This window comes from Epinephelus fuscoguttatus, linkage group LG8, assembly GCF_011397635.1.
Source record: "Epinephelus fuscoguttatus linkage group LG8, E.fuscoguttatus.final_Chr_v1".
NCBI classification, from domain to species: domain Eukaryota; kingdom Metazoa; phylum Chordata; class Actinopteri; order Perciformes; family Serranidae; genus Epinephelus; species Epinephelus fuscoguttatus.
This window is the reverse complement of record NC_064759.1, coordinates 11,653,647-11,678,992: the sequence shown is the minus strand read 5'-3', so window position 1 is coordinate 11,678,992 and position 25,346 is coordinate 11,653,647. Positions and strand designations below refer to the sequence as shown.

Genomic DNA, 25,346 nt, shown 5'->3' with positions numbered 1-25,346 from the left:
GTTTGTGCAGAAGGTCTTCAGTTCCCCAAACCATTAATTGCATCAACTGTTCAGTTGGCTGGTCTTAAACAGGTGAAGATGTTGGATGTGGAGGTCCTGAGCTGGTGTGGCTTCATGTGGTCTGTGGTTGTGAGGCCAGTTGAATGTAAATGGACTGCACTTGTGTATCGCCTTTCTAGTCTTCTGACACCTCAAAACGCTTTTATATTCCTCAATTTTCTGTGATACATGCAGGTGCATTACTGTAATATAACTGCCTTCGTTCTCACTCCAAATATTTTCACACTTTGCACAACAGGAGGAGTTTTACTGTTGGATGAATGCAGCGGGGAGAGCTGAGTCTTCCTGCTCATGAATGATAGAATATGCTTAAACAATAGAAAATCTGCATTTGTATTCACAGCTCATCTTTAAGAGCTGTTTTACATGGTACATGTTAGCAAATTATGTATTTGGCTCTTTACTGCTTCCATAAACTATTCAAATATATTAGCTCACACCTCATAAATGTTAACACTGCACAACTCTTATACTCACACGGGTAAAACAGTATCAGGAGCCGATATCACAAAGGAAAGGAATGATTTACTAAAGCTACATAAAACTCTTCTCTCTGCGGGAGATCATAATAAAACTTCTATAATCTCTGATAGTGGGATATTATAGATAGCCGCTATAAAAATAGCTTTATGGCCCAGGAAAGAGAAGCATTACGACTTGTTCTACACTGCGGGTTGTGGTTTAAACCGTCTTATAGCTTAAAGATAAACGAGTCCATAGATTTCTTACATCACACGTCATCTAATTCACAGGAGGTTTATCCATAAAAATCTAAGACTTGTTTCAGATGTAAAGTTATGAGGAAATGTCCAGCAGCGTTGATGGGTTGCAGTTAGATAAGAAACAACACAAGATAACACTGAGAAAAAACAAACATGGGCTGCACATTCTGTTCTGATACATAAATACACAACTTCCTGATAAGATTAAGAATATATCAAAGTTTCCACACAGCGATGGCGTGCTTCTGAGGTTTATTTTTAGCTTCATTTTAACTGGGACGACACACATGCCTTTTCTAGTCTGTGAATGTTACTTGATAATGTCACATTGTTACCTGACTGTCTGTATCATAACTTGGTGATCAACAGCCGGGAGCAGTGGCTTCATTGAGTCTTGCTGGAGTTGCCAGGCAACCAGATGAGAACCTGCAAAGATAAGCTGTTGTTCCAACCCCATTGCCACCAAAAATGTTGGCATTGTACGCCTCTTCAAACCAGGGACAGTTACATTTGGACATTTTTATGTGGTGGATACATTTAAACTTTATGTTTCAACACTGCTGTGGTGAACTTGTGGTTAGATTTTGACACAAAAACACTTGGTTATGGTTTGGAAAAGGGTGCATAGGGTTCTGTGGCAGCAGAAATCCAGACTCATCAGACCAGGCAACGTTTTTCCAATCTTCTATTGTCCAGTTTTGGTGAGCCTGTGTGAACTGTAGCCTCAGTTTCCTGTTGTTAGCTGACAGGAGTGGCACCTGGTGTGGTCTTCTGCTGCTGTAGCCCATCTGCTTCAAGGTTGGACGAGGTGTTGTTGGTTCAGAGATGGTCTTCTGCAGACCTTGGTTGGAACCAGTGGTTATTTGACTTCCTGTTGCCTTTCTATCATCTTGAACCAGCCTGGCCATTCTCCTCTGACCTCTGGCATCAACAAGGCATTTCCACCCAGAGAACTGCTGCTCACTGGATATTGTCTCTTTATCGGACCATCCTCTGTAAACCCTAGAGATGGTTGTGTGTGAAAATCCCAGTAAATACTCAGACCAGCCCATCTGGCACCAACAACCATGACACATTCAAAGTCACTGAAGCCTCCTTTGTTCCTCACCCTGATGCTCGGTTTGAACTTCAGCAGGTCGTCTTGACCATGTCTACACCCCTAAATGCATTGAGTTGCTGCCACGTGATTGGCTGATTAGCTATCTGCCTTAACAAGCAGTTGAACAGGTGTACCTAATAAAGTGGCTGGTGAGTGTATAGTATAGTGAAAAATGTCAGGATGTTTATAATGGCTGCAGAGATGTTTGGTGTTGTCTCAAACTTTTGACTTCGCCCTCTAGTGCCATCTATTGACTGTGTCTGTGGCGTCATAAAGGACGATCGGCAGTATAGAGAGAGCATTGTTCACAACGTTTGAAACAGATGTATCTATTTTTGTATAAAAAGGGAGCATAAATGAGCCGAACATGAACACAACGCCAGGCTGAATGTATAAAGTGAAACAAAATGGCAGTTCAGTCTGATTATAAGCTAAAGCTGATCACCTCCTGGCTCCATCTTTGACGCACACACAAGAAAATGTTATTGATTTTCACATCTAACTCTTGAAAAGAGGGTGAATCAGCTTATTCCCCAACATGTTGAACTATAAGACAGGTCAACATGCTGAATAGCCCTCAATTGAAAAAAAAAAAAAAGAAAAAGAAAAAAATGTTTTCATTCATCCGCCATCATAAATATATATCTGAGATAAACATATGCACACAAACACACACATATTTGCTCACAGATATCCTGGCTCCCTGGTTGCTCTTCCTGGAGCAGCAGGGTAATGCAGGAGGAGGGGAGGAGGAGAGGAGGAGGAGAGGAGGAGAGAGAAAGGAAGAGGCAACAGGAGAACAGACCTCCCATTGAACTTGGCTCGCTTCCAGCACTCATTCAGCCAGTAATCAGCTGTGAGTCAGTCAGTCACACTGGCTTTAAACAAACACATTAACATTTGAGCGCACATTACACGAGCACTCACTCGCGCACGCTCACACACACACACACACACAATCAGACACTGTTTAGCACCCTGGGTGTTTCTGCTGCGCTTTTACCTCGTGCACTGAGGACTGAGGAGTGTTTGTCTCTTTGCAGACGCTGGCCCGAAGGGTGCGTTTGGTGTCGTTCTGGTAGGGACTGGCTCAGGGCGACGGCAGGATGGGGTAATGGTGAGGGTGGAGGGTTGGGATAGACAACAGTGCACATGTTGGGTGTTGGTGCAGGCAGACATTCAGAGACAGAGGCCTGCTTGGGGCACCCTGATCAGGGGGTACCATCGCTCACCTATGGCCTAGAAGGAACTCGCCTGCGGGTGCACGGTTCCAACACAGCGCTGCACGGGAGAAGCCGAGCAGACCCCCACACAGCTGGAGAGGATAACCTCCGGTGATAACACTCATAGGGGTGAATGTCAATCACGCTGTCTGCCTGAATGTGTGTGTGTGTGTCTGCGTGTGAGACAATGCCCCTCGATTGTTGATGCAAGTATGCTTTATGTACAAGTATGCATTCTTAATGTGTGTGTGTGTGTGTGTGTGTGTGTGTGTGTGTGTGTGTGTGTGTGTGTGCCCGCCCAGCGATGGCCTGTTAGATTGAGCTGTCAGTCGGCAGGCAGCAGATGAAGATTAATGGAGCGTGCAAACAATAAGAGGCTGGCAATGATCATAAATATGCTAATGGCCATTATCAATACACACTCACTGACATGCACAAGTGTGTGTGTGTGTGTGTGTGTGTGTACAGTATTCATGCCGGGAAGATTTGGGATAGGAGGTGATTCAGGTTACTGAGTTAAAATCGTTCTCCCTCCCCTTGGGATTTGCGCCAAAAAGCACACGCACACACACACACACACACACACACACACATATTTTTAGACTGGCAGTGTGTTGGCTGACTGATGGACGGGAGACACAGGCGTCCCATGTGTTATGTTTGGGTTGTGGGCTACAGCAGCGAGGGGAGGAGGGCTCATTGAGTAGATGACATGATTGGTGTCGCATTAAAATGTGTTTATTTAGTGTTTGTGTGTGTGTGTGTGCGTGGGTGTGTGAGAAGGGCAGTGGATAGCGATGATGTCTGTGCCAAGCCTCTGATTAAGACTACAGGTTCGGCTAATGGCACAATGAGAGGCTGATTAAGAGAGGAAGAGATGTTGAAAAAAAACAGGAGAGTAGCGGGAGATAAAAGGGATAGATGGACAGATCCATTCACTAAACTGATGATGGGGCTCTTTGTTGTCTCATCCCATTCTGTGGTTCTCTGGGGTCCTTCCTGTGTCTGCAGCATACACTCATTTTTTAAATGAAAAGCCTCTTTCTTTATCTCTCTCTGCCTCCCCCTCCTTCCTCTTTTCCTCCCTCGCCGCCCATCTGGGTCACGCAGCACAAAAGAGCAGTACAGGGGCCCTGAACTGGAACCTGGTCGTCCACTTCATCACCTGAAACACACTTCTTAACCTCCTTCTACCTACTTTTCACCCCCGGTCGTCTCCTCTCACGCCGCCTCCCGCCCACTTTTCTCCGCTCTGCCAGGGCCTGCAAAGTCCACTGGGAAATGTCGAGGGCTCACGGGGCTCTCCGACCTTCCTTGTCCTTTAAACACACATGCACTCCTGCAGTCATAGAGAAACGCACACACTATCCATCCGCTCCTGATGGAGAGTGTAATTTGTGTGTGGCAGGGTGGCGATGGATGGAGCATGTAAAGTAGACATAGGGAAGTGGTTATGATTGGGGCTAATGAGCTCACAGGGGACGCTTGGATAGAGGAGGCTGGCCAATGGCAGGCCTGGCTCAGGTACACCTCTCTGGAGCGTCCCTGCTGAGCTGAGACCCTCGTGGCCCCGTGGGAATTTGGTTGTGTATGTGTTTGGGTCGTTCCTGTTTGAAAACCCAACAGTCCCTGTGGTCATTATACACTCGTTCTGCTGAGCTGGTTATTATTGCGCTCCATGGACGGGGGTAGTTAAGCATTTAGATGTCGAATCACATCGGTCATTAAGTCAAGGTCACAGCTAACTGGTAAAACACAGAGGGAGCCACTTGTTTTTGGAGTGCTATTGAGCATAATACAGCCAAACTCATAGAAACTCAGTGACGATTGCTAACACTGCATCAGCGGTGAGTGTGGGTGTGTGCGAACAGGTGTGTGTGACAGTGTGTCATTCTGTGTGTCTCATTACCATGCATCGTGTGTCAGTGTTGTCCAGGAGGCTGAGCCTCCGCGCGGTGCTCCAGGGGAGAGTTATAGATTACTGGCTGGAGCAGGCAGGGGCCAGGGGAGCCGCTGGAGCCCAGACCGGAGAACTGCAGGCTGGGCACGGCTCTCAGCTCATCAGCCTGTCTCTTGAGGCTGCGGAGCTTAACCTGGAGCAAGGCTCTGATTAACCAGACTAATGACGGTGCAGCCCCCAGCTCCCACTGCCCAACACCATAATCACTGCTTAAGGCCCCAGCCAGTCGGCGTGTCTATATGGAGAGAGAGTAGTGTCACAGCTTAATGGATAAGTCTACTGACAACAAGCATTTTAAGTCAGCTGTCAATACAAGCTTTTAGACTCACTCATGTGGCAGGAGACTGATGTATGAGAGGCTGCAATCAGATCAAATACATTCAGAGTTTTAATGAATTTTTCTGTTTGTTGGCCGTACGTGTTCATGTAACTGAGTGCGTGCATGTGAATGTGTGTCACCACAGTTGGAGGTGTTTAATGAGTGCTGATCGATGTCTCATCTGTGCCTCCTTATCTCTAAAGCAAACATTTCATCAGCACAATGGAAGCTCTCAGCCTTTGGTACACACAGAGACCCCAACAGACGGACTGGACAAACCAAACGATGTATGCAAATTAGACAAAGACAGACGTGCTTTTGTTCACATCCCACTCTGACAGAGAATTCCACAATAAGTGTAAAAAGCACACATCAGTAAGCATGCATGGCTTCTTAGTGTCTTTGTAGGTGGGAGGGGTGTGGTGGGGTGGAGGTGCATTTGCTCCGCAGACAACAGACATGCCAATAGAGCTTACTGTCCTCTGTGAGTAAAGTGATTTCTGACAACTCCTAAATGAAGCCCTGGAGGTGAGGAGGCCTGCAGCTTCATCACAGATCTGCTTTATGACTGTTTGTGTGTGTGTGAGAGTTGGAGACAGGGGTGAAAGCTTGCCATTATAAGAGGTGGTGAGTCGATAAGTGATCTAGCCGATAGAGAATGAGGTCGGAGGTATCCAACATGGAGTTTAGATGCCATAATAAGCTTACGGGTTAGTTTCTGCAGCTCTGTGAGGGTATAAAATGATACACTTAGAATATTAGCCACCAAATAGTAACAAAAAAAATGAGAAGAGATGAGATACTTTAACTTAAGCTGTTCCATATTTTACTTATTGTCAGCAAGTCCCATTAAAAGACCAACACCTGCAATATGAAGTCTGTTTTGCAATTAATTCAGTCGACTTCAAAAAAACATTTGTTCCCATTTAAATATATTAGAAAACTTTTCGAAAAATGAACCAAAGCGGGCACAATTTAAAGCATATTAAAGAGCGTAAAAGAGTAATGATAATGTTTGATATTGAGATGAGATGAAAGTTATCATCCTTGATATTTGTTTTATTATTTGGGTTTATAGTTGGTGTTTTCCCCTGAAATAGACGTTAAATGTTTGTCCTGTCAGTCATTTTCTCTCTATAAAGTAGTTTGTGTTGTTACTGGCGGAGTCCGCCTTTCCCACACTGTTTTAAAATTATGTAAATACTCATAAAATTCACAGGAAACAATGCACATTCAGCTTTTTATGATTTTATATCCAGTGTTTGTTTCTCTTTAAATAAAATACTAGATTACTAGTTACCCTGTTGAAAATGTATTAATTATGTTATCAAAGCATTGTAACTTATTACATTTTCTAACAAATGTTTTAAACTAGGCAATAATGTTGAAAAGTTCTTAATGTACCTGATGGACTCCAGTGATGTCTGCCTTGTGTTGATATGAAGAGGCCCAGACCGTGGATATCTTTGGAGGCGATCTCTGTTTACTCCTGACAACTCTGACGGCAAGAGGTAAAAACAAAATCCTCCATTAATTACGACCACATAACTCAAGCCCCTACACAAATTAGGTGACACAGGAACATGTTAGCAAATTCTACAATAAGTTAAGGCTGAAAAATGAACTTATAAACAGCGTAACAGTGCTAAAACATGGAAATTACTGCGCGAGCAATGTGGCTTACCTCTCCCACAGAGCACAACAGCAAAAGGGGAGAGGTAAGGCATGAGACACCCCTATATAGGTGGGGTACCCCTAAAGGTGCAGAAACTGAGAATCAAACGTTCCACATATTGACTATGGAGGCCTGAGAGTGTGAATTAACAACTGAAACACATTTTGTGTCATTATACTACTTGATATTACAAATGTACATTTGACTTTGTTACACATATTACTGCTGTGTAACTTTTCTTACATAAAAACACATGTGCAGAAGTGTTGCACTGAAATTTGTTTCAGTGGCTTTGCTGACCCACGTCGTCCGAAATATGCCAACTGAAGGCAGTCCTGCATGGCGAAAAAATTATTTTTTTTAGATTAATGTTTTATTCTACATTTAAGTTTTTTACCACACATTTGAGTGTAACCCCTAATCATCAACATTTTGATCACAAACTGTAATTTAATTACTTATTTTTCCCATTAACTGTAAATGATTACAGTTACATGTATTTTGTAATTTAATTATGTAACTCCATTACATGTAACTAGTTACTCCACAGTTACTTCACTTTTTATCTCACTGATAGAAGTCTCCTTAGTCCGTTATATGAGGATAAAAATAATTTAGCAAGTTTTGCGGTTGCGTATTGTCATTGTTTATTGTGAGGGAAAAAAAGACAGAAATAAAAACATGAATATCTGTCAGATACACACATATTGAGTCCATAGGCCGGGCTGTGCATGTGTCGGCGTCTGTGACTGTCAGTCTGACAGGCTCCCATAAAATTAATATGGAAACTAAACTTTCTGGTTTTAAGCTGCATCGGTCTCAACAAGAGAGTAGTGGTGCACTAGTGAGCACATTGGAAAGCTGCAGGTGTGTGTCTTGTGTATTACCGTGACAACTGAGTCACAGAGCAAAGCATCAGTTTTCCTCAGTTTAAAACACCTGGCGAGCTTTGATTATCTTCACTCTTAAAGGTCCAGAGTGTAGGATTTAGTAGCATCTATTAGCAGAAATGGTGTAAAATATTCATAACTATTATCTCATTATTCTGTCAGCCCTGTGATACGCTGGCGACCTGCCCAAGGTGTACCCCGCCTCTCGCCCAATATCATCACCTAAAACCGAGATTTGTTGTGTTTGTGTCGCCTTAGGATGAGCCGTTAAATCCACATATGGAGCGGGCCCTCTTATACAAGAGTCTGCCACGTTGTTCAGTAGACCAGAACAGACGAAGCAAACACTGGCTCTACATAAGTGTTTTTGCATTTTCGCGTCGCCCCCTTGTGGTTCTTCTACACAAGCTTGGCACATGGGAGAACTTTCAGTCCTCCAACCTTACCGCTAGATGCTTCTAACTCCACACTAGACCAGTGGTTCCCAACTGGTCCAGCCACAGGGTCCAGGATTCTCCTTAGTCATGAGTTCAAGGTCAACACACTTTAATATAGTCAGCATCATAGTAGTGTTTGGCATTGTTGTCGAGCTAGTTTGTTGTCTATTTCAAGTAGTTGTCTGTTATTCACTCGCTCTACAGCAAGAAACAGCACTTCAAAATAAAAGCTCTGTGCTGGAAATTCACTGTATTTTAAAAATAAAGTTTGTTTTTCACAAACTTGACATGTTTGCGAGTCACTTGCTGCGACCCACCAGTTTGGAGCAATTGCAATAGAACTTAGTGTTTAACTGTAGTTACAGTTTAGCATGTAAAAGCCACACAAACAATATCAATGTTGGTTTTGGTCCTTTTATATGATTTGTTGACAACGAGAGAAATGTAAAATCTCGCCAGCTTCATCCTTTAAGGTGTCAGAGGGAAGAGAAGAAGCAGTGGCAGAGTAGATATGAGTATGCAGGACGTATGTTCGAATCTACTGGGGCCTCTATTGACTGACAGCCCTGACTAAGCCGTCCACATCGCTGCTGATCCTCCATAACATCCAGGGCTTACCTTGTGTGTCCGCACAATTGAGCGCAGCTGCATGTGTGCCAGCCATGCATTTTTCTATTAGTGTGTGTTTGTGTGCGTGTGTGTGCTCAGCTCTGGCTTTACAAGTGCCAGTTGATGGCTAAGCAGAAGATCCAGGCATGCACTCACAGCAGCTGTGTTTCTGAATGGATCCAGCGGCCATTGTTCTCCTGTCACTAACTCGTCTCTCAGGCCCAGGAGACACACCGCTGACATTTACCAGACACCCCCCACCATCATCACCACCACCACCACCACCACCCTGCCTGCCTCACCCCCTCCTCACCACCATCCCCTTCCTCTCCTCTGTCTCATTCTCTCTCGTACTCTCTCCCCTACTGCATCCATCATGCCCGTCAATCCATCTCTCGCTATAGCATGATGTGCAGGGACAGATGTGTGTGTGTGTGTGTGTGTGTGTGTGTGTGTGTGTGTGTGTGAGAGAGAGAGACAGAGTGAGTGTTTGTGTTAATGAGTGGCCCTTTAAGGCTATTAAGATAAGATTGGTACGCCCAGAGTCCCTCATTACCCAGCAAGCATTGCCCCCTACACGGAATGGTAATTGGGAGGGAGAGAGAGAAAGAGGAGGTAGACATGGAAATAATGGAGGATAAACGAGGGATAATTGGGCGGATCGAGAACAAGAGGAGCGATTGATCAGGTTGATTTGTGTCTGCAGAGAGAGACGCTGTAAAGAGAGCAGGGGTTAAAGGTCACACACTCTTCTATGTGCACACACGTTTGTGCACGTAAGCATGATCCAAAAAAACATAGGTTTTGTATGCTTGAGTGGACGTGTTTAAGACCTGTAAACAGTCCAGTGGAAACTTAAAGGTTTAGTGTGGATGATTTAGCTGCGTGCAGGAGAATTACGGTGGCTGACGTGAAAATATGAAAACGCAAATTACCCTATTTAGATCCAGTGTTTGGTTTGTTCATTCTGGGCTACTGTAGAACAACATGCAGAGTCTGTGGAAGAGGACCTGCTCTGTATGTAGATATAAATGTGTCATTCTAAGGTAGTGGCTCACAACTTGTTTCCCTAAGGGACCGTTCTCACTCTGACCTTGTTCTGGGACACTGTATCAAGTTCTCTTTGCTACATGCATTGTCTTCTTTCAAAATACACTTCAGTTTTCGCTCTTTCAAAACAATGCAGTACATCGGTACAACGCTGCACATTGACGTTTTTTCCCCACAAACACACATGGTTAGGTTTAGGAAAAAAGAATCTTACCAGACACAAACACCGTGCTCGCAGGTGAAAGTCGTGGTTTGTTGGACCCATCCACAGCCCCTCCCGCCCATCCTACTCGGACTTTCGCCACCTTAACTTTCGTCCTTGTCCTGTTGTGTTTCCCCCTGACGCCACTGGGTGCTGTTAAACTACAACACCAACCAGCCGTGTGTCATACAGACGTTAGAGGGCGCCTTTTTTGTTGGTTTCTGACGCCACAAGTCACTGCCCAGGCGTTTGATTTCAACAACTTTGGAGTGAGACTGGGCTCGGAATTACAACCCCTTACTAAATGACATACTTTATTTCATATCTTACTATATAATGACGAAAACTCTGTGTGTGTGTGTGTGTGTGTGTGTGTGTGTGTGTGTGTGTGTCTTCCACGTTTTTCTCCTCACTGACTTGGTCAATCCATGTGAAATTTGACACAGTGGTAGAGGGTCATGGGAGGATGCCAATGAAGCAATATTACATCAATTGGCCAAAGGGGGGCGCTATAGCAACCAATTGAAATTGCAAACTTTGAATGGGCATATCTCGTGCCCTGTATGTCATAGAGACATGAAACCCATAACTTCTGGTTATATAGATTTTCCACCATTTTGATTTTTTTGAAAAACACTTAAAATCGATCTCTTCCTAGGAAGTTTGACCGATCTGCATGAAACTCGGTGAACATAATCTAGGGACCAATATCTAAAGTTCCCTCTTGGCAAAAGTTGGAAAACTTACTAAAACTGAGCTTCTATAAGGCAATGACTTTAACTATCTGCCTTTCAACGTGCTACAACAACTACTAATGTACAGTTTTAGCCCACTAACTATCCCACTATTGGCAATGGTACTACTGTACTTTCAATAAAGCAATCGTACTATCAAATTCACAAAAACTCTGTCTGAATACATTGCTCTTCTTAATGGGTTCAGCTGACTATTTAATCTGCAATTTCCTATGACCTTTATCCCAAACACACACCATGTGAAACTGCATGTGGGCAACTGTGCACTCAGTGGCTATGGACTAGTTATATTAAATTCATAAGTTTTTTTTTTTTTTATTCCAATTCTTTGTAATTTTTTTAAACAAATCATGTATACTTATTAGGCTTGTTTTTTTGAAAAATTCAGTGTTTTCTTCCTCCCTGGCACTTGACCATTGCTCCGTCAGCCCTTTGGTTGTTTTTAACTGCAGGACGAGGCTGTTTAAGGCTCTGACTGTGTTCAGGTTTTTACTGTGCCTTTATCCTGGGAGAAGTTTACATCTGATCTAAACTTTAAAAGCAACAGTTTCATTTGTACCTCTTTTCCACCACCATTTGCACGTGTACATGTTTTTTTTAAACACGGGTAAACCTGCTAAACATAGTTGATAGACTTCTTTCCTATTGCCAGTAGGCCAGAGCTGTGTACACGGCACTGCAGCAGATGAGTACGCCTCTGTGTGTGTGTGTGTGTGTGTGTGTGTGTGTGTGTGTATTTTAATTGTTTATGGTGTGTCACATTCAGTGTCACGGACAGGCTGGAGAACAGGTCAACAGAAGAGAGGAGCATGACGGCCTGTGAAAACTTTATGGTGGTTATTTATTTTTTTATATATATATTTTACTTATCTGGTCTGTCTTTCTAACTTGGTGCAAACTAATTTGGAACGGTGTGGAAATGGACAGTATTTTGTGGTGGCTCATCATTGCATCTCGCCAGTATAGGGGCTTAAATTAATGCATTCACCAAGGTGTTGTGCCGATCAGAGCCAGAGGCAATAAATACCCATGATTATTGCGGACTTATTTGACCCGGGTGTGAATGTAGATTAAAACCTTTCCCATTGCGGGCCGTCGGTGGCTTAGTGGTAGAGCAGGCACCCCATGCACAAGGCTGTTGCTGCAGCCGCCCAGGTTTGACTCCAGCATGTGGCCCTTTGCTGCATGTCACTCCCTCTCTCTCTCCCTTTCACACTTGTCTGTCCTTTTGATTAAAAGCAAAATGTCCCAAAAAATATCTTAAAAAAAAAAAAAAAAAACAACTTTCCCATTGCACCAAAAAGCCAGATGTTAGCAGGTGTTAATGGGTCAGGACCCCCAGGTTGGTCACCAGTGTGCTAAGGTAATGAAAACACAATGATTGTTACATTCAATTGATTCTAAATTAATGAATATTATGAATATTATATACCATTTCTGCAAGTAGATGCCCCTGAATCCTACAAACTGGACCTTTAAAAGCACATATGTAACACACAGACACACGCACAGAAACATCTACAGCATACATGGAAACTCAGAGTCTAAAAGTGACAGATGTTTTTATCATTATGGATATTATTGTATTATTTCCTATTTGTGCAGTTACTGTATTCATCAGACTCTGTGTGTGTGTGTGTGTGTGTGTGTGTGTGTGTGTGTGTGTGTGTGTGTGTGTGTGTGTGTGATTGTCAGTCAGCCTTTAATCTGTCTGACAGTCGATGTTCTCAACATACACTTCTAGTCTGTTTCAGATTGTGTAACACCAGCATCACCTACAGGACACAGACGGGAACAGTGAAGTTTCTCAGTCTTATTTGTGCCTTTCTCACGTGCTCTCTCAGAAACTCACTTTATTTTTAACATTCTGGTCACTTTGTCGACAAACACTGAACAAAAGTAAACAATTAAAGTAACTTGTTGCATAATATATTCAATTAATTTTGGTAATTTGATCCCATTTGGCAAAACCAGCTGCTCAAACCTGCTCTATTTGTCAGTCAAGGTGTGTGATAACACATGAAATATGACTCTCCACTGTCTGCACAGTCCGTTACAAAACCAGTCACTGGTGGGTGTCACTGCTGTCGTTTCTATAGATTATCAGACTCTGATGCTAATTTGACTTCCTTTGAGATGTTCTGTTAAGATCCTCACAGTGTTAAACCTTCCACGGTTCTGTTTGCACTTGTGAGAGTGACTGAAATGGACTGAGTCAGGACATATTTGGCACTCAGGAAATATGAGAACGACGATGACTGGACACAGAGCAAGTGTAAAAATATTAATTTCACTGTCATCCTTACGTGGTTTAATGAGTCAGAGGCATTTGCAATTCTGTAATGTTTATTTCTACCAGTACTGTAATTCTGAACTATGGATTACATTCATAATTTATTTCTGTCATCAGCTGTTATTCTTAAGTAAGACGCAATCATACTGAAGTGACAGGAGTCTTTACAGATATATAGGTAGATCTTTACCTGAAATTTGGCCTTCACTTTCATTCATTCATTCATTTTCCGTAACTGCTAGCCCTGTTTGGGGTCGCGGGGCCTGGAGCCTATCCCAGCTGACATTGGGCAAGAGGCAGGGTACACCCTGGCCCTGACCCTGACAGGTCACCAGACTATCACAGGGCTGACACATAGAGACAGACAACCATTCACACTCACATTCACACCTACAGACAATTTAGAGTTATCAATTAACCTGCATGTCTTTGGACTGTGGGAGGAAGCTGGAGTACCTGGAGAAAACCCACACTGACACGGGGGGAACATGCAAACTCTGCACCCTGGGTTGGAACCAGGAGCCCTCTTGCTGTGAAATGACAATGCTAACCACCTGTATAATCACCTGAAAATAAAAAATCATAATGTTTCGTTACCTTAGAAAGAGCCGTTTAGATAGGGAGCAGGTCCTCGTCCATGGAGATCACCATGTTGCACCACCACAGTTCTACACTAGCTCGGAACAGGCAATCAAACACTGGCTCTAGATAGGGCCATCTTCATTTTCACATGAGCCACCAGCCTCGCCGTAATGAACAGCATCAGAAAACATGGTCCCTTTGTCTTGAAGAGGAACAGACCTCTGCTGATAATTCAGCTCCTGGTTAAAACCTCCTGAATGCCTGGATCTTCAGAGAAAAAAAGCGAGCACATTAGCAGGTGCTGGGTTGGTGCTAACAGCCGGTCTGGGACGAGACAAACAGCATCCGAGAAACACTGATTTATAACGTGAAACTGCTTTATTCAGTGTTGTAACCAGTTTAATCACCTGGTTTTGGAGATGAGGAGATCTCTGAGGATAATTCAGCTCCCTGTTAAAACAGTCTGAACAATGAACACTGAAGGAATCCTACCCGGGACATGACTGGGCACATGGCAGAAGTTTCAGCTGGTTGCAATCTGCAATCCTCTCTGCTTGAAGCCACTAAATCCTACACACTGCTCCTTTAAGCACTAAAGAAGTTATAAAACATAATTTAACAAAATTGCAGAGGTGTTTCTATCAACATGTGCAACTGATCCTATAATAAGAAGACAGGTCATTTCTAAATAAGAGGAATGATTTCATATTACAGGTAGATGATTCCAACCAGAGGGAGTTTTAAACTTGATAACTACAGGAGAAAGGAACCATAAACTACATTTCACTGAGAACATTTTGCATGATTTTATGTGACAAATACAGTGAACTGATTGATTGAACTGATTAAACTCTTTTAAATACTTAGATTAATAGAAATGTATAAAATAAAAAATAAACTGTAGCCACTGTTGCTGCCATCTTGGGAGAAGTTTCATACATTGTGTGATGATGAGTAATGAAAGGAGCCAAGAACAAATCTGCACGGCCCGTTATAAACTATACTGAGAGGTGGAAGATTAGTTTTGGATGCAGCCTGATAAGCAACACCAGCATAATTGGTAATTGGTAAAATGAGGTGATGCAAGTTTCTTCTAACACTCAATGAAAAGCAGTTTCTAGATCGGTAAAGAACACCATTACAGAGGTTTATTTTCTTCACATTATAATTAATATGGCATTGTAGTCAAGCCAAAGGCCCAGAGGTCTCATTATGAAACTGTGTCGGATCCATTCTGAAAATGTATGTACAGACAAAAGCCAAAAAATAGCTTCCATCAGGCTTCCACCTCACCTTCTGCATCACCAATTTCCCTTTTCCAAAATGTTCGTGAGCATGGGTCAAAGTTTCTCCCATCAAGTCTGTTTTTATAGATCCCAGCTTTTCTGTGGGAAGTGGCGTACACCTCTTTCAGGCCTTGTTTTGTGCGTACGCAGCTGTTTGTTGTGGCGTATCACTGCATCAGTTGGAAAATGGTTTTCTGTTAAAAAGTTAACAGTAGTGAAAGAAGAGAGTCCCTAAACTGACCTGAAGATGAAGTTCAAACTGTGACTTTCTATCACCATCCAGTGGCAGGACTGTGCACAACCACTGAAAAACACAGAGAGGATGGAATTAAAGCTAAAGGATGTGAGTGAGGATATTTGGATGATGTTTTGTTCTGTTGAAACAACTCATACTCATCCGTTCACACTATGCACACGATCACATCTGTCTACAAACGGTGTATGAATTTAACAACTCACCAGCACTGTAGATGCCCCTGCGGGATCTCCTGCACCGCAGCGTTTCAGAAGCAGTCAGGATCAGACACACAGAGGCATTGTGAACTAAATACACAAATTAAAGCAGGGCTGCACAATGTTAGATAAATAATGCATGCAGAGAGCGCATACAAGGCTGCACAGTCCTCATACATTTTTAAACTGCATCTGGATTCGCACCTGCATAAAAAAAACCCACACATTATTAGACAGTCATGTGCCAGATATGTTTTTCACCCAAGAAAGTGCCTCAGGAAAACAGGATAATGCAAAAGCATGGTGGGGATTTTATGGGCTGATTTCAGTATTATAAGATAAAGTACATTTAAATTTTGCTACTTTTAAAAAGTGGTGGTAGAAACTCAGATATTTAAAAGTAGTAATACTACAGTGAAGGGGTGGCAGTCATCAGTGGCCCATGATATGATCTTATCATGATACTTAAGCAATGACAACATTACTGCAGTTTTAAATGTTTTGTGATATGCTGAATATTGCAATAATACATATGGTGACATACTGAGATTTACCTTTTATCAACTGATAATTATGTCCCCAAAGCAAAACTTGCCCATTAGCTCACCTGGAAGAGCAGGCACCCCATGTATAGAGGTTTTGTCCCTGCCACAATGGTCCTGGGTTCAGTTACAACCTACGGCCCTTTGCTGCATGTCACCCCCCCTCTCTCTACCCCCTTCACACTAAAACAACTGTCCTGTCAATTAAAGGCAAAAAAAGCCCCAAAAGTATCTATTAAAAAAATGTCAACATTTCTTTATCTCACTTTGGTCATTTTTATTGCAGCAAACTGTATTTGATGGTCTGAAAAAGCAGCTGATTTTATCACTCTACTTGGCTACCAAAGGTTAAATATGTATTTGCAGTGTTAATAATAGATCACAATACCATGCGTATTGATTTTCTGATTCCCCCCCACCCCTACTATAGCATAGAAATACTCTGTTACAAGAAAAAATACTGTATTCAAAATCTTAAATCAGTCAAAGTACAAAAGTATCAGCATTAACGTGTCAAAAGCAGAAGTACTTATTATGCACAATGGCCCATTTAATAATAATCTATATAGTATTGTATTATTGAATTGTAAATACTGATGCATTTATGTGTTCATCACTGTAATATTGCAGCTGGTAGAGGTGGATCTCCTCTTAAATAATTTATATGCTTTATCTGGTGGGCAGCTTATGAATTCACCTCCAGGGATCTTTAAAGTTTTGTCTCAGTCTATACTATCACATCATAATATAGGCTAGTTATTGATTCTGTTTTCTATTATTAACCTGAATATGCAAAGTAACCAGCAACTAAATTTATCCGATAAATGTAGTGGAGTATAAAGTACAATATTTGTCTCTTGGATGTGGTGGAGTAGAAGTCTAACGTAGCAGAAAATAAAAATTCTCAGGTAAAGTACAGGTAGCTCTAAACCGTACTGAAGTACAGTAGGGGTGTAAATGCAGTGTTGGGGAAGCAAGTTTGAAAGCTGTGCAAGCAACCAATTACTTCACACTGGCAGAAGTTAAACTACAGCAAAGCTTCCCTCGGGAGCAATCTAGTTTGATTTAACAAGGCTACAAAAAAAGTACTTTGTAAAATAAATGATCAAACTGACTGTGATCATGTGATATGAAATGATGCCAAGAAAGAATACCACTCAATTTATTGCAGAAAGTCCCCAGTTGTTCACAGGTCATACATGAAACTGTCACCTCTATAATACAGGTTTAATAATAATAATATCTAATATACTCTTTTGTGTTTAATATATCTCATACATTGTCTCCTTGTGCACAGTGCACACTTGAGTGTGGCTCAGACAACTTTTTTATTTGACAAACAAACAAACAAACAAACAAGTGCAGGAATATCAGCTTGGTTTTGTAGATAATGTCCATCAGTCAGACCCCTGCCTGCAGAAACTAGAGTCCAGGTGGGGCTGCACCAGGCAGGATTACTCAGTTAGCCAGGTAACTTCTAAAATAGCATGAAATAACTTCTCTGAACATTTGTTAATGAATAGCAATATACAATACTTATGATAATTGACACCAAATATATTGATGTTCAGTTTTACAAATTCTGCCTGACGAAAATAATGAAATAAATACAAATACAGATAAATAAATTTTTAAAAAATCATTCCTTTTATGGCCCAAAACTGTTGAGTAGCTAACTATACAAAAGTAATAATAATATAATGGGCATAGGCAACATGTATTTATTTATTTATTTATTTAGGTCTATTCTCATGGTCTTGTGTTCCTGTTGTCTGAACTGATCCATATACTCTGAATCTCTGAACTGAGTGTGAAACACCCTCTCCATCTCTGGCCATGGGGCACAATCCCCGGTTGATTGATCTGATATCAGCACGTAGCGGCTCCTCATTGGATGTGACTGTGACTGAGTGAGGAGGGAGGACAGAAAGAGGCTGGACGAAACCATTCATCCGGCCAATACTCCCACTGAAATCTGTGAAGATTAATGAGCATTCCTGAGCATCTAGATTCGGATTTCAAAGCGGATTATGGGCGTGTATGTGAATTAGGTGGTACGATTACAAATCTGGGTAATTTAGGATCAGATTAGCCTCTAAATCACGCGGTCATCGGCGCTGAATCCCCCCACATCCACATCCCTGCGCGTAAACAGCCAAACAGGCGGTCGGGATGCAGGGATGATTTTTGATGACGCTGCGATGGGCACCTGCGAAGATACCGAAATTCAAACAATAATGAGGATCCGATTTGATTTCAGGTTGGTGTAGTAGTCGTCTTCTTTTTTTTCTTTTTTTTTTTTTTTTTGACGTCATTTGACCATGATTTTCCTGCGGAGGCTCGCGCAGCTGACGGTGCTGCTGATCCAGAGCGGATGGTGGGGGGTCGCGCCAAGCCCCACCGATGAGGGAGCACTCAGGGCCGGGCACGGGGAGCACGGAGAGCCGGGACATCAGGAGCCTCACAAGGACTCCTACAGCACCTTCGCCTCCGAGTTCCTGGAGTCCAGATATCTGTCTGATGACGGTAAGGCTCTAATGCGTCTTGGTGGATATGGCTCAAATGTCATGCGTAATAAACAAACTTATAACACACAAGCTTAAAGCGGTAGAATTAAACAGAAACTGCAAACTGAACATATGCTGTTTATTTGTTCTTGCATCCAACCTGTCTGCACCATGCAGGGCCTTTCAGCACCCAGGCCAGCTCCCTGGTGATTGCTGCCCACCCCCTCTTCCTCACACACACACACACACACACACACAGAGTGCAGATGGCCCGCTTCCCCCTGCTTGGCCCTTTGACTGTGTTGAAACCAAGCACCAATTGTTTCTGTGTGGAACCAACAGAGTGCTGATTTTGCATCTTGCAGGTTACCCATTCCCCACCGCCCCACCAGTGGATCCCTTTGCCAAGATCAAAGTCAGCGACTGTGGAGTAACCAAAGGCTGCATAAGGTTAGAGAAGGACGCATCTTTTGGCAGCTCCCACTTCCTGAAACAGGAGCAGTGCAGCTGTGTTCCCTGGGGCTGCTTTATCCTAGATGCTGTGGTCTGACTTCAGAGAGCTGGAGCTAAACACAGACTTCTCCTCTGAGTCTTTACTCTCTGAAACCTGGCTGTAATTCATTTCACAAGTGTCCAAGTTTGGTCTTTGTGTCATCATGATATTCTGAATATTGTGAAGCGTCTCAGCTGAGATCTGTTTCTCTGCAGTGCCTTTACAGTGAAAGTATTCATGTGTCTGTGCACAGATATGGGAAGCCAGGGTGTGATGCAGAGACGTGTGACTACTTTCTGAGTTATCGGCGCATCGGGACAGATGTGGAGTACGAGATGAGTGCAGACACAGATGGCTGGGTGGCTGTAGGTTTCTCCTCTGACAAGAAAATGGTGAGCAGCTGCACAACAACACCACTGACTGTTGAGACTTTGTGAAGGGAAACTTTGGTATCTTTGAACCTGGACCTTATCTTTCTGGTACAACATCATTTTGCCAAGTCAGACATGCTCCTGGATCAACAATGCAATCAACCAATCACAGCCCTCTGACATCATCAGTGTGCTGCTCCTGTGCTTCCTTCAAAGTTCGTTTGTGCTTCTTCAAAGCTAAGCTAGTTTTCCAATTTGAAGTTAGTACAATTGAATAAAAACTGTGTAAGCCACTGCAGGGTTAGCAAGTTAGTTTGCTAACTAGGTTAGCAAGTTAGCTTGCTAACTAGGTTAGCTTTGCAAGTAGGCTTTCCAATAAGCTTAAATGTTAATGAGTTAACGTGCTATTAGGTAGGTAGGCTATGCTAATTCGAAAGCTTGCTACTAGGCAAAGTGCCATAGTTTGGTCTTTATGTTATCACGATACTCTGAATAATAACTACAAAATGATATTATCCTTCCTCTTAATGTTAATGAACAACACTTTAGTCTTTTGGTAAGCTTACTTGTTAGCATAGCCAACCTAGTTAGCTAGCTAACTTGCTAACCCTGCAGTAGCTTACATGGTTTTTGGTCAGTGTTACTGAGGATTTTGTTTAATTTGTACTAACTTCAATTTGGAAAACTATCTTAGCTCTGAAGAAACACAAAGGAATTTTAAAAGAAGCACAGGAGCAGCACACTGATGATGTCAGAGGGCTGTGATTGATTGATTGCAGTGCTGGCCCTGGGATGTGATATGGGATGTTGATCCAGGAGCATGTCCTTCTTGGCAAAATCATGTTGTTTTTGTGACTAAGTGTCTCAGTATTGACAGAGACTGCTGCAGCCACAGTGGCGAAACAGGCTGCAGTGTAATCCCTGCTGGCAATTGTGCATCGTTGATTTACATCCACTATAGTCTCACTCACCAGACCTTTCTCAAGAAAAGAAAGGTCTGGCTGGGCCGACTCTCACTTTGAGATTGGAGAAAAAAAACACCCCGGCTGCTTGTACTTCTTTCAACCAATCACAATCATTCTGGGTGGTGCCACAGCAACGGTGCACTTGTTTCGGTAAGTCTTGCCAGAGAATTCTCACTCTGAAATCTCAGACTTTTCACATTGTCAAAATCAGCTAAATATTCAGCCATGACAATGAAAATCTTTTACTCTTAACTTGTCAAACTCTATCTGGCATTCCTCTCTCCAACTCTCAGTAATGTTTCCACTGTCATTTTTCCTGCAACAAGTCACCTCTCGTGAATGACGAGACTTCTCCTTGAGTGAAACTTGGTAACAATAACAAACAGACCTGCAGAGGGTACCAGAAAATGTTTCATTTCTTTGTAGAGTCTTTTCGATAATGTTGTAAACACCTCCTATAACAATCTGAGTCTGCCAGTGCAAAACAGAAACAAACTATTTTAATGGAAGTGAACTGACGATGCGCAGTTGCCTGTAGGGGTTACATTGTGACTGGTTTTGCCGTTGCAGATGCAGTGGTCTCTCTCAATACTGAACCAATTTCAAAAATAGCTCCACCTTTTAGTACCAGATCTGTGTGCTAGGTACCCCAACAGAGGGGGGACCAAAAATGGGAATGGTATGGAACGTTTCCATTGGTACCATCTACAACTTTTCATAGTGGAAATGGAAAAAAGCGTACTGAACTGAGCTGCACCGGGACTTTAGATACAAAAACATGGGAAAATATAGTCCAGTTTGGAAAATACAAAAGCTTGCCTTTACCCTGCGTCTCGCATCAGACCGTGCCCCTGTAAATGTATAGTCCATAATCTAATTTATGCACAGTACAGGAAGACTTTTAATGATAAATACAGCATGGACACATCATATTTAAAGACTCAGTGTTTATGGTTTAAGGGCATCTATTGGCACAAATGGTATAAAATATTCATAACTATGTTTTCATTAGTTTATAATCACCTGAAAATGAGAATCATGTTTTCATTACCTTAGAATGAAACGTGTATATCAACACACCAAACACTGACTCTAGATAGGACCATTCGCGTTTTTGCATTTTTGTGTCGGTGGGAGAAGTTGTAATTCTGCAGCATCTACACTCTTGGTAAAGGCAAGACAAATATGAGGGCTTACAATTAAAGCCAGGACACACAAAAATATCAACTTTTTCTCATCTTCTGTGGTCAGGACATTTATGTGTGTGTTCCCCCCACAGTGCTCAGGTGAGGACGGGACTTTGTAAAAAGGTTTAATGAGGTGCCAGACCATAAGCAGAAGGCCTCCACTGGACACAGTGCTGAAAAAATGCTGAAGTAGTGAGGCGAAACACCAAACGAGAGTGAATCTGGGGTTGGCTTTTAATTTCACTTTCACTGGCGAATGTGTTTATTAACAGTAACCACGACAGGGAGGCAGAGGAGAGACCCACACACCAATGTAACTAGGCTAGAAAGTCACAAAAAGGTCCACAGGCTGAGATCAATGCAAAAATAGTCAATTTATTTAAGACATTTGTGCACAAAAAAGGGTGCTCAAAGTGCAAAAAATTATAATAAAAGTTCAAATAAACACAAGAAGTTTGTGCTCTAGAGAAAGGATCAGCACTCAGTGAGTAACCTCCTAAGCCCTATGATAAGCTATTATGGCAAGGCTTAACTATACAGACCAGTGAGCAGTGATAACTAACATGTCTTTGCGGTCATCAGGTGTGAACCTCCTATCACCAGTGTTTCGTGTAGTTGGTCCTACGACACCTCCAGGAGGCTAGACAGTGATCTCTGCCGTCCCAGAGACACTCCCCTAATGCCAGGTCTCACCGCTCCCCGCACCAACCCAACAACCTCCTTTACCTTACTTACACATGGCTTTCTGAGCCCAAACAGCACTGCCACCTTCAACAAACCCAGGCTCCATTTATGCGAGCTCCAGGTAGTGACTGTGCTGATACTACCTTTCCTAGCACATTCACCATACTCTATTTCACATGCTAGATATCATATTTCCAATATAAGCTAAAGTTAAAGGAGATAGAGAAGATAAACACACAGGATCAGGATAAAAATAGCATAAACAGTAACCAACAATCCTGCATAGTATACCTTTAAACATTTAGAGAATCAGTTGTAGCGTCAAAACATGTCTCTTGTCTCGTTTAGCTTCAGTCTCACTTTGTGACAGTTGTGTGGCAGGAAACTTGGGGGCAGACTGCACGTGCATGAACAATAATAGCATCTGTCCTAATTAGGTTTTGAATCAGAGTCAAGTTTTCTTTATTTTTTTCAAGAAATTAAGCTCTTCATTCCTTCCTGTTTCCTCAGGGAGGAGACGATGTCATGGGCTGTGTCCATGACGATAACGGCCGTGTACGGATTCATCACTTCTACAATGTCGGCCAGTGGGCAAAGGAAATAAAGAGGAACCCTGCGAGAGATGAGGAGGGCATTTTTGAGAACAACCGGGTGACCTGCCGCTTCAAACGGCCGTTATACGTCCCCAGAGAGGAAACTCTTGTGGACTTACACCTGTCGTGGTATTACCTGTTTGCATGGGGACCTGCCATACAAGGTGACTGATCGAGCATTAGCATTAAAGTACTGTCTTTCTTCATCTTTTGTGACGTTTAATATCGTCTTTCCTTTTCCAACAGGTTCCATCACGAGGCATGATATTGACAGTCCTCCTGTCAGCGACCACATGATCAGCATCTATAAGTACGAGGACATCTTCATGCCTTCTACAGCCTACCAGACCTTCAACTCTCCCCTCTGCTTACTGCTCATAGTCGCCCTCACCTTCTACTTACTAATGGGAACGCCATAATGAAGCACAGCGGAGCACGTAGAGGGGAAAATGCGGGAAGAAAGTAGCAATAAAAAATAAAGTTGTCTGAGCCGCACTCAAGTGTGCACTTTGCACAAGGAAACACTGTATTAGATATATTAAACACAATAGAGTATATATTCATCGCTCTGAACTCATACAGAGGATTCTGGCAAATTATTAAACCTGTATTATAGAGGTGACGTGTACTGGTGTCAGTACATAACAAGAGGTCTGATAAGGGTAATGTTTTAGCATAAATAAGCCAATTATTTTCAGTATTTATGATCGCTTCCAAATACTTCAAAAATATGTGGACTGCACATAACGACAAATATATCTGAAAAGTCTTCAAAATACTGCATGCTATGGAGAACCTGGAAATTATTTAAAACCCGCTGTTCACTGCTGATGATGAGGGACTGTCACATAATATGGTTTTCAGGGCTTTAGGTTACTGCCTACAGTGTGCGTTCACCATGCAAAAGATTTTCATAGACTTTCTCCTTATGTTTGGCACTCATAATAACGTGGCTCGGCTCACTTCTCCCTACTTTCCTTTCACGACTTTTCCCCCTTTCCTCAACCACAGTAGCTGTTGGGTTTATCAGTACTGTGGCACTGTGACTGAACAGACAGAGAGAGAGAGAGACTGCTACATGAGTTAATGTTGTAAGCAATAACACACTGAAGAGGAGCAAACTGTGGACTGGACAACAGTTTGCTTGGACATGGACTTTTATTTCCCCAGGCTGTTATTGTAGCCTTTTGATCTGTATATGGTTGTGTTTATAATCAATAAACCTGTGAAGATATGACAGAATACACAAGATAGTGCAGATTATGCTGTGGTTGAAGTGACAGCTCCGTCAGTCAAACAGAATAAGGCCGTAGGAGATGATTTTTAGGACCATAGCTCCCGCTGAGGACACTGATCTCATGTCCTCTGTATGTTGAGAGTGCATGAATGTTAGCAGCCTGCTAACTTTAGATTTTGTTGGAAATCAGGTCTGGTAAGTCTTCCAGGGTAACAATCAATGTCAACCCCAACTTACATTTGAAAAACTGTGAACATAAATAAATAAATAAATGTATGAGAATGTTAAAAAACTAAATTTAAATTTTGGTCTCACCTCCAACAGTGGCCTTTTTTAGGTGTAGTTTGGGGTTCAGTGTGTAGGCTATAGAGGGATGTAATGGCAGAAATGGAATATAATACAATGACTATGTTTTCTTTAGTGTGTAACAACCTGAAAAAAAGAATCGTTGTGTTTTTGTTACATTAGAATGACTCATTTCCATCTACATAGGGAGCGGGTCTTTGACTACAGAGATCGCCATGTTGTACTGCCATGTTTCTACAGTAGCCCAGAACAGACAAACCAAACACTGGCTCTAGATAGGGCCATTTGTGTTTTCAAGTTGGCCAGGCTAACAGCTCCTCCGTTTTCCTTTCAGCTGGTTTCAATCTGCAGTCATCACCACTAAGAAAAGAAACCCCTCACAGATGCCATATATTATTAATTAAATAAAATTAACATTTTATAATATATTCAACCATCAACATTATTTCAAGGGGGCTGCTTCCATGGTTTCCATAAACACACTTTTGCAACGTGTACATAAAAAAGACTTGTTAATAATGACGTGTCTTCTGAAGATCAACTGTTAAAGCATTATTTTAATCACACTAGATAAAAACACTTCTCATCCATAAAAGCCACAAACAGGACTTCTTACCTTAGAATTTAAACAACACTGATTATGGCTGTGATTATATTAAAGTCACTAATAGTAAGACGTTCATGTGATTGGAGCATCTTTATAAGTTGTTCTGACGACAAAGATGATGTTCACTGTTGTTGTCAACCATGTCATTTTGTAATACTACCACTGTGGGGCACCAAAGCCTGAAATGAAAATTACTAATGTAATAGTTAGGCAGCACCACACCTTCAAAGAAAACAAGA

The 25,346-nt window shown here is 42.3% G+C and overlaps 1 protein-coding gene across 1 annotated transcript; it reads left to right on the top strand.

The window, feature by feature from the left end:
- Positions 1-18,087: 18,087 nt before the first annotated feature.
- LOC125893573 (DOMON domain-containing protein FRRS1L) lies at positions 18,088-24,882 on the top strand. Its single transcript, XM_049584321.1, has 5 exons — positions 18,088-18,683; positions 19,030-19,114; positions 19,411-19,549; positions 22,875-23,121; positions 23,204-24,882. Exons 1-5 carry the CDS (start codon positions 18,479-18,481, stop codon positions 23,374-23,376), a joined length of 849 nt encoding a protein of 282 aa, XP_049440278.1. The 5' UTR covers positions 18,088-18,478; the 3' UTR covers positions 23,377-24,882.
- The last annotated feature ends 464 nt before the right edge of the window (positions 24,883-25,346 follow it).

Excerpts from the sequence above, each read along its gene's own strand:
- LOC125893573 (XM_049584321.1), top strand. The coding sequence starts at position 18,479 with ATGATTTTCCTGCGGAGGCTCGCGCAGCTGACGGTGCTGCTGATCCAG. Across the intron at positions 18,684-19,029 it reads CAGATATCTGTCTGATGACG|GTTACCCATTCCCCACCGCC; the intron begins GTAAGGCTCTAA and ends TGCATCTTGCAG. Across the intron at positions 19,115-19,410 it reads GTAACCAAAGGCTGCATAAG|ATATGGGAAGCCAGGGTGTG; the intron begins GTTAGAGAAGGA and ends GTCTGTGCACAG.